General features: G+C 44.2%; 1 protein-coding gene across 3 annotated transcripts in view; it reads right to left on the bottom strand.

Moving 5' to 3' along the window:
* Window positions 1–1,841: 1,841 nt before the first annotated feature.
* The window catches only part of LOC121573854 (nipped-B-like protein), a 70,042-nt gene continuing 61,868 nt past the window's right edge, over window positions 1,842–10,015 (bottom strand). For all 3 annotated transcript variants that reach the window (XM_041886197.2, XM_041886198.2, XM_041886199.2), the window contains exons 35-47: window positions 9,860–9,996; window positions 9,439–9,579; window positions 9,072–9,320; window positions 8,854–8,944; window positions 8,515–8,688; window positions 8,050–8,240; window positions 5,501–5,608; window positions 5,160–5,360; window positions 4,883–5,029; window positions 4,277–4,635; window positions 3,558–3,732; window positions 3,100–3,315; window positions 1,842–2,949 (exon numbers count right to left, since the gene is read on the bottom strand). In XM_041886197.2, the coding sequence (XP_041742131.1) occupies window positions 2,587–2,949; window positions 3,100–3,315; window positions 3,558–3,732; window positions 4,277–4,635; window positions 4,883–5,029; window positions 5,160–5,360; window positions 5,501–5,608; window positions 8,050–8,240; window positions 8,515–8,688; window positions 8,854–8,944; window positions 9,072–9,320; window positions 9,439–9,579; window positions 9,860–9,996 (2,552 nt within the window). In that variant the 3' untranslated portion in view covers window positions 1,842–2,586. The remainder of the gene's footprint in view (window positions 2,950–3,099; window positions 3,316–3,557; window positions 3,733–4,276; window positions 4,636–4,882; window positions 5,030–5,159; window positions 5,361–5,500; window positions 5,609–8,049; window positions 8,241–8,514; window positions 8,689–8,853; window positions 8,945–9,071; window positions 9,321–9,438; window positions 9,580–9,859; window positions 9,997–10,015) is intronic.

Genomic DNA, 10,015 nt, shown 5'->3' with positions numbered 1-10,015 from the left:
GGAGATCCTATACGTTTTGTTCTATGATATAATATTCATCCGCTAACGTCACTTTTTGTGATTTTTTAAGTATTCATGTAATCAAAAAAGCACAGAAAGCACAAAGGCTAGATAATTCATGAAGTTCATGTTAACTGACTGATATTAGCTCATATAACACAACGTATAAGATCTCCTAAGCCTGTGTTAACCTCAGAACTTATTTTCGGCGTTTATCCCAAAACCCTATTATTTTCCTATACCTCAGTGTTCTTTCCCCATTCATTTTCCCCATTGGAATGGCTGAACGGAGGTAACTCATTTCCGGTTTTTATTACTACAAACTGGCGAGCTCTATACCCTTAAAGGCGAATTTCTACAACGATCTTTAACCGAATAGCGTTTTCTTTCTTCTTTTCTTTTTTTAAATTTTTTTTCGTTCCGCAGATTAACGCGACATAATCTCTATAGCATCACTGACACTGTAATGTCTAGTTCTGTCCACTAAGTGGTGCTAGAGTTGTAGCTATAATTATGTACATGGTCAATAATGTGCAGCCAGAGTGAAACAGGCGAAACGAGAGCAAAGATTTTTAACCTACCCAAGATAGACCACAGCCTGTCGTTTCCAATTGGAGCAAATAAATCATAGTGGGCAGAACAAGCAAGGAAGTGGGTAGAGCCAAGCACAAGCTAGCGAGAATTGGCACATTCTAGCATGTATTTGAATATTTCCGTTAGGGAACGCCTACTATGTGACTTGTGCGTGCGGAATAACGCAATTCGCCCTTGCACACCTTCTAAACAACGCGATTTTTTGGAAACTTTGGCAAAGGGTAGAGTATACAAAACATAGTCCACTCTGTTCGTAACATATTCTAGTTTTGGGAAGAGAAAACTGTATTGAGATCAAATGTTTAATTGATGACAAAATTAGCAGAATTTCAGCCAAAATAAATGTCGCTCATCTTCTCCCACTGCCGGCCACTGGGCTTCCTCATCTTATTTGGTGGTGAGTGGAAATGCCAACCAGAAGCTTCTGATTTATACTTCCGGTGAAACATCTGGCTCATTGTTCTGTGGCAAGAGGGTCCACTCCCGTCAAAATCTGTCCACGTGGGAATACAGCAATAAGCAGACAAATAAGCAGACCGCCTGCCTTCCCGCCTTTGTGACAACTGCCATTGTTAAAGGGGAGACCATCTTGTCATTATATACAGTATCTCTGGTGCAGCTCGTGTGTCAAATGTCAGAACGCCTCTCCTTTCCTGGTACTGAGTTAGTCCGAGGACCTTGTTTAAACCTGAAACCAAAATGGCAGCTAGCCATATTGGCCTTTAGCATCCGACAGATGCACCATAAACCCATTTATTTATGGCACCGTGGGGCTAGAACCACATATGTCAATTTTTGGTTTTTTTTTTTCCCTTGTGTATTTCCTCCATCAAGTTCATACAGTACCTGGTTTTACCTTACTCAATCCAGTTCATGACAGAAACTGGCAGTGGCATACAGAAACAAGATACCAGAGGGATTCACCCCTGCATTTTGCAAGGCCCTCTCTGAAACGGAGTTGATGAGTCATGGATTTTAGATTTTTCTGAGTTGCAGGCACCTAGATAATCAAACATGGTGGATTCCTAAACTACCACATTCAACCTAAGACAAAATGGACCATATTGCAATTCTACTACTAGGGATTCAAAATACTGTGGCCTTTACCATCATCCTTGACCTTCCACGTCTTACAGCTAAAAATAAAACAAAAATTACAAACAAATTACAAGTTGACAAGAGATACCGCATGGTGGCGCACCATCCCCATTAAAAAATAAAATAAAGTCAATTGCAAACGAGACAAGTAACAAAGAGAAGTAAAAAATATTTATTGCAATATTTGCTCCGCCAGAAGTGCTGGGGATCCCTTTTCTCTCTCGGGTGACCTTTGACCTAATACATCAAATTCTACATTTACAAAAAACTCCCCTGCATGTAGGCCACAGATACTGCACGCTTCGCTTTCAACAGAATAAATTATATCCAAGAGACTCCATTGTACAGCATGGGTAAACAAATAAAGGGAATAAAACATAAAAGAAAAGGTAAAGGTTTTAAAAGTAGCTTCCCTGGAAACTGAGCTAAGCTAAAGAAATCCAACCGGTGCTAGGTTAAACTCCAAGAACACTTTATTTAGAACATTAACAGACTAATTTCCAACATTCACTTTGTTTATTTTTTTTAAACAGAATTTTTGTCAGAGATAAACATTGTCGTTTTTTTTGTGTGTTAAACTTTGATACAGTGGGAAAATCAAACAACCGAGTTGCTGCACAACAGCGAAGGAGCTTCCACGCAATGTTATCCAAACATTTCCTTCTGGTGTTTTTTCTGTTTAACTTAAACATATCCTGGATCCAGATTAAAATGTTCATCACAGACCAAAAGTTCACAATACCTGCTCTCCTCTCTCTCTGCTATCTCGTGCTTACATTTATGTTTTGCATGTCTGTAGTATATTTGTATTTTCTGTATTAGAAAAACGTTGTATCCCCATAGTAGAGTTTGGCTGCAAAGAGTTTGTCTGTCTGAGAATAACCGTATAGTCGATTAGGAAGTTCCCTCCTTCGCTGAGTACAGTGACCGTAAAGTCTGCACCACTCTGTTCGTCAGCTTGTGTGCACTCGTCAAGGCGATTTTCTTGTAAATAATGTCAGACTCCTTGATAGTGTCCACCCAAGGCACCGTTTTGCGTCCGTCCCGTTTCTTAGCCTCGCCCCAGACTCCAGAGTAGGAGCCAGCCATCCATTGCACTCTGTAGCCCGTGTTGGTCTTCTGGATGACGCGGGCAATCTGCGGCCGGTCCTTGTACTTGGGGCAGCAGAGGGCGATGACATCCCTGGCAGCCAACGTCTCGTTCATGTGACCTGATGCCTCTGCAGAGTCGCCGTGCTTCCTGGACCGTCGTGATGACTGGGGAGAGAAACAGCAGTGTTACAACTCACATAGAGAGAGTCCATAGGTTTATGTAGCCAACATGGCAGTCATCAGTCTTCTAAGACATCATTAACAGGGACAATAACAGCTGCATGACAGTGCAATAATAGGCTGCTCAGGGCTCACCACTGGGGTTTTCTCATCTCCGTCACTCTCGTCGTCGTCCGTCTCTATAGGAGCCTGGTGGTGGTTCTTCTGGTCCTGGTGGTGGTTCTTGTGGTCCTGGTGGCTGGGCCCTCCCAGCAATGAAGTGATGGCTTTGTTTCTGGCGTTGGCGCTGGCCGACGCCTCACCTTCCTCATCCTCTTCATCAGGGTCCAAATGCTCCATCAGTAACTTGAACTGAGAGAGACCAGAATGTTAACCAGTCTGCTGTGCTCAGACAATGCTAGTTCACCTTTCTGCATACACCTTTTTACAAAGTACAAAAAGGAACTCCATCTGGTTCAATTCCGTTTAAATGCAGGAAGTAAATTGGGAATTCCAATCCCAATTTTCCTGAACTCCATTATAGGACCCAAAACTAAACGTCTCAAGACTTTCAGAAAAAAGGAAATGTGGTCAGAGTGAGAGTGAGCTCTTACATCTAGGTACTGTTTGACGATCCTCCTCTTGATGTCGTAGGTGAGTTCTACGTTGGCCAGGTCAGAGGTCAGGAAGTCCAGTGTTTGGTGAGGGCTGAAGTGCACGTGACCCTTCCTGTTCACTGCCTTCTCGTACACCTTGGCCGATTCCGTCGGAGAGTACTTTTGGATTTTACTACAGTGGGTGGAGGAAGAAGTTGAGTTTAGGTTATTTCTTCATTAAAGTGTCAATATGTAACTTTTTGTGCGACCTGACCAAATTAACATAGAAATGTCAGTTATAGATCTATCATTCTAATTGAAAGCAAGTAAAGAAGCGGTAGATCTGTTCTATGTGCACCATTTCTATGCTTCCCGTTCTTAAGTTTTGTTTTTGCATCTTTTACTTTCAGTTTTGTACACCAGCTTCAAACAGCTGAAACAACAATATTTTTTGTTATGGAAAATATATTTCACAGCGCTTTGGATGGTACAATGATTCTCTACACTATACTAGCTTATTTTGTCACAAACTGAAATTAGGTGAACTATTAGTTTTAGCAACCAGGAAATGGCGGAGCGATTTCTGCATAGTGCAACTTTAACTGAGAAATTGTCATGGCAGCATAAAAAAACAAGACATATCAGTATATTGTGATCTTCCTAGCTCTGTCTTTCATGTCAAGTGAGGCGGTAAGGTGAGATGTTATGTGGTTGTGTTCCTCCTGGCACTGACGTACCTGTCCGAGAAGCCGTAGAGGTTCTTGAGATGCTGCTTTAGAACCAGCAGTAGTAGTATTCCCTGTGAGGCGTTGGCAAAGTCCAACAGGGGGATGGGGTTGTCAGGCAGACGCTGCATCACCTTGTCCAAATCCTCCATCTCCAGGTCAGAGTCAGAGTCTGACTCCACGGGGGCCTGGGCCCGGTGTTTGGCCTTCTTGGGCCTGTGGACCACCTCGTCGTCCTCGTCACTACTGTTGGAGCTGCTGCTGGGACGGTGACGTTCCTCCTCCGATGACGACGATGAGTTCTCCTCCTCTGACTGGTACTTCCTCTCTTTCGGCTTCTTCTCCCGCCGCCTTGGCTCTTTGAGAAGAGACTGCAGAGAGAACAGAGGAGTGAGTCAGCCTTTGTTAGGTTGTGAATTACTATTGTTGGGGATTGTTATAGGATATAAAACCCACAACAGCTTGTAAAAGTCTATAAAAGTCACATTATAGGTAGTGTTTTCACGAGCCTGAGCACTTGTGGATACGTGTGATCTTTGAAGTACTATGGGAAGGCTGCTGACAGACACTACATAGTGACGTTGACAGACACTACATAGTGACGTGTGTATCACCTACCTCCTTGAAGGACTGCAGCAGGTTGCTGCCGGACACAGACAGGGTGATGTCAATGTGGTGCATGATAAAGAGAGGCTCTTCCTGGATCTGGTAGGGGAAACAGGCTAGGTTGTCTGCCATGTACAGGAGCATGTTGACCTCCATCTTCTGCAGGGGGAAAGTCACAATTACAACCAAACGGTTCATTTTGTCTATAAAAATAAGGATTGTATATTAATGTTTACTGCTATAATACTGATTATTCTCAGTGCGTGTCTAGGGGGAAGGAGGGACTCACCGAGCTGTCATCAAACAGGTTGAGCAGTGAGATGATGAAGGCTCGTCGGTGCTGCCGGTTGGATCGGACCATGGAGAAGAGGTGGGCACAGAGGGCGGAGGTGGTCTCGTCCTGCCGGTAACCCCGGATCACCGTACCTTTAGCTGACCAGATAGCCTGCTGCACCTGGTAGGACATCTTCATCCCCGCCACGGCCTTCATCTGGACACACACACACACACAACCAAACACGTTAAATACATTGATAACATACTGTACAATAGATGATCACATTACCAGCCTGTTGAGAGGCCAGACTACTCTTCCTACCCTAAGACCAGCCTACAGACAGAAACACTCACATGGATGAAGCCGCTGTATTTCTTATCAATCTCCACCAGCTGCTGGTCAGCCTTGTTCCTCATGGTGGGCTCTGGGTCCGTTCCCATGGCAATCAGGTAGGGCACACACTGAAACAAAACAGGAGGTTGGGTCAAGAGGGATTACAAAGCTGTGGAAACATGTGGTTGTATACTGGTACTTAACCCATAATAATAACACTTACAGTGGGGAAAAAAAGTATTTAGTCAGCCACCAATTGTGCAAGTTCTCCCACTTAAAAAGATGAGAGGCCTGTAATTTTCATCATAGGTACACGTCAACTATGACAGACAAATTGAGATTTTTTTTCTCCAGAAAATCACATTGTAGGATTTTTAATGAATTTATTTGCAAATTATGGTGGAAAATAAGTATTTGGTCACCTACAAACAAGCAAGATTTCTGGCTCTCACAGACCTGTAACCCTTCCCTGTCCTCCACTCGTTCCCTGTATTAATGGCACCTGTTTGAACTTGTTATCAGTATAAAAGACACCTGTCCACAACCTCAAACAGTCACACTCCAAACTCCACTATGGCCAAGACCAAAGAGCTGTCAAAGGACACCAGAAACAAAATTGTAGTCCTGCACCAGGCTGGGAAGACTGAATCTGCAATAGGTAAGCAGCTTGGTTTGAAGAAATCAACTGTGGGAGCAATTATTATGAAATGGAAGACATACAAGACCACTGATAATCTCCCTCGATGTGGGGCTCCACGCAAGATCTCACGCCGTGGGGTCAAAATGATCACAAGAACGGTGAGCAAAAATCCCAGAACCACACGGGGGGACCTAGTGAATGACCTGCAGAGAGCTGGGACCAAAGTAACAAAGCCTACCATCAGTAACACACTACGCCGCCAGGGACTCAAATCCTGCAGTGGCCAGACGTGTCCCCCTGCTTAAGCCAGTACATGTCCAGGCCCGTCTGAAGTTTGCTAGAGTGCATTTGGATGATCCAGAAGAGGATTGGGAGAATGTCATATGGTCAGATGAAATCAAAATACCAAAAAACTCAACTTGTCGTGTTTGGAGGACAAAGAATGCTGAGTTGCATCCAAAGAACACCATACCTACTGTGAAGCATGGGGGTGGAAACATCATGCTTTGGGGCTGTTTTTCTGAAAGGGACCAGGACGACTGATCCGTGTAAAGGAAAATGAATGTATCGAGATTTTGAGTGAAAACCTCCTTCCATCAGCAAGGGCATTGAAGATGAAACGTGGCTGGGTCTTTCAGCATGACAATGATCCCAAACACACCGCCCGGGCAACGAAGGAGAGGCTTTGTAAGAAGCATTTCAAGGTCCTGGAGTGGCCTAGCCAGTCTCCAGATCTCAACCCCATAGAAAATCTTTGGAGGGAGTTGAAAGTCTGTGTTGCCCAGCGACAGCCCCAAAACATCACTGCTCTAGAGGAGATCTGCATGGAGGATGGGCCAAAATTACATTTTACATTTTAGTCATTTGGCAGACGCTCTTATCCAGAGCGACTTACAGTTAGTGAATACATATTTTTTTATACTGGCCCCCCGTGGGAATCGAACCCACAACCCTGGCGTTGCAAACGCCATGCTCTATCAACTGAGCTACATCCCTGCCGGCCATTCCCTCCCCTACCCTGGACGACGCTGGGCCAATTGTGCGCCGCCCATGAGTCTCCCGGTCGCGGCCGGCTGCGACAGAGCCTGGATTCGAACCAGGATCTCTAGTGGCACAGTTAGCACTGCGATGCAGTGCCTTAGACCACTGCATCACAATACCAGCAACAGTGTGTGAAAACCTTGTGAAGACTTACAGAAAACGTTTGACCTGTGTCATTGCCAACAAAGGGTATATAACAAAGTATTGAGAAACTTTTGTTATTGACCAAATACTTATTTTCCACCATAATTTGCAAATAAATTCATTAAAAATCCTACAATGTGATTTTTTGGATATTTTTTTCTCATTTTGTCTGTCATAGTTGATGTGTACCTATGATGAAAATTACAGGCCTCTCTCATCTTTTTAAGTGGGAGAACTTGCACAATTGGTGGCTGACTAAATACTTTTTTCCCCCACTGTATTTATTCCAGTGCCAAATTAAGTAAAAACCCTGTGCACAGCATTATGTGTAGTTACACCTATTAAAAGGTCCAATGCAACCGTTTTTATCTCAATATCAAATCATTTCTGGGGTAACAATTTAGTACCCTACTGTGATTGTTTTCAATTCAAATGGTCAAAAAATAAAAATCTTAACAAAGAAGCAATTTTTCAAGCAAGAATTTAGCTAGGACTGTCTGGGAGTGGTCTGAGTGGACAGTTAAAACTAGCTGTTATTGGCAGAGATTTAGAACGCTTTCTTATTGGTCTATTAACTAATTTACCGCCTGGTGATGTGCATCGGAGGCAGCGGCCTAGACCACTACACCACCCCTAGGCCAGAGCCTTTTCTAATTCTTTACCTGACCAGAGTTTATGCATGCCTTGTCTGAGAAGAGTAGCCCAGTGGTGTGTACTGTCTAAGTGTCTGAGTTGGAAGCATACCTGTACAGGATGGATGAGGCCCTGGTTGAGCGTCAGGGCGATGACGTTGAGGGCAAAGTGTCGTACGTTGGACTGTGTGTGGAAGAAGGCCTCCAGCACCTGCTTCAGGTACAGCTGCATGATGGAGCTGCTCATACCTGACGAGATGTCCCCCATCTCCTTCAGGTCCTCCTGCTTCGACAGCTTCTTCCCTGCAGACGCACAAAGACAAGAGCCATTTAGGAAACTAGCCACTAGACAACAACATCATGGAGGCATGCCCTAACTAACACACCCAATATCAGCCCCATTCTATCAACTTGAAGATATTGCTGTGCTTGTGTGGAGTTCTTTTCTACCTGTATTGATATGAATAAATGAGCTAGGGCCACCAATACAAAAATGGATGCACTCCATTTTGTAAGTCACTTTGGATAAGTAAATAGCATATATATTATATTGAATGGACACAGAGGCGAGACTCACAATGTTGGTCGGCCTCCTGCATGCGCGAGTCTTCCTCCTGCAGGTATGTCTGCAGGTTCTTCAGCACCTGGATCTTCAGGTTGACAGAGCTCTTCCTGTCCGACAGGATGCCGTTGTACAGACTCATCACATCCTGCATGAACATCAGCCCTGGGTATTGGATGAACTGGAAGCCTGGAGAACGGAGAATAGGAAGAAAGAGGAATATCAGCACAAGCACTGAGGGACCAGGGAAACAAGCCATTGGTGGTGGATAACAGAAGTTTGAAAGGTGCTGCAATACAGAAGGGTCATTGTTAGAGCAACACATGGTCTGTGGTAGTGTGAGCTGAACTTTACCTAGACCAATGATGGCCTTGGTCTGGACTTCCTCATCTTCATGCTTAGTGAAGTACAGCAGAAGCTCCATCACTTTGTCCTTTATCACAACCTACAACACACAAAGGGAAAAGCAACATCAAGTTCTTATTCCTGTCTTTCATAAAAGTATTGTATATAAAAATAAAAATAAAGTTGGTCACAACAATGTTAAGAAAAATGAGTCTTCCTGGACCGACCTTTGTGGGGCCCTTGAATTCCTCCTCGTCAAAGTCAAAGTGGCGACAGAGTGCCCCCACAGTGAACAGCGAGCGCAGCAAGGCCGGTTTGTTAGCAGCCAGAACAGGGTTGTTGGAGTCCTCAGAGTGCTGGGTCTTCAGCTTGGTCAGGGCACCATAGTAACGGTTGAAACAAGCCCAAACAAACTTGTAGTTGCGAGTGACCCTGTTCACCACAGCTCCAAGACAGCTCACACAGTGTTGCACAACCTGAGAAACAAGATTACAGAATAACTAAAAACAGCATTTTAACTCCTTTTATTTGTTCCTTCGCGGTTATTTTAGTATTGAACCTGGGTACACGCTGTAGCCTTTACTAGAGACTTACTGTCATGCCGTATTTGATGATGAGCTTCATCAGGTCTTCCTCTATGGTGGTGAGGAAGGTCTCAGAGGGGTGCTCCATCAGAGGTATCACCAGCTCCAGGATCTTGGCCACGTTACAGATCACCATGAAGTCACTCTGGGTCTGGAAACACAAGAGAAATCCATATTGATACAGCCAGAGAGATTTCTATGTTGTGAGACACAGTTTGACCCGTTGGTCACGTTGTTGTATACAACTTGTACCGACAATGATCAACCACTAGATGGCCCTAGAATTCTATGTAAAATCAAGTGGACACTTTTTGTCCCTTGAACTTTCTTACACCTGGCTCAATATTCAATTCCTTCTTTTATAAAAAAACATCACAATAACTACAGTACATATCTACAAATTGAGGAGAGAAAGTTTGCCGTGTCCTTACGTTGCACTTGGTGGTGAGATAAGGCTGGATGGTCATGGCATGTTTGACCATTAGCTGGGATCGGATTTTACTGAACAGAAAGAGGGTGGTGATGCAGGACACCAGACGGTTGGAGTTCACCCCCTTGTTCTCAATGTCTGAAACACCAACAGAAAC

The sequence above is a fragment of the Coregonus clupeaformis genome, chromosome 9 (assembly GCF_020615455.1).
Source record: "Coregonus clupeaformis isolate EN_2021a chromosome 9, ASM2061545v1, whole genome shotgun sequence".
NCBI classification, from domain to species: domain Eukaryota; kingdom Metazoa; phylum Chordata; class Actinopteri; order Salmoniformes; family Salmonidae; genus Coregonus; species Coregonus clupeaformis.
The sequence above is the reverse complement of the archived record's forward strand: the minus strand, read 5'-3'. Positions and strand labels throughout refer to the sequence as shown.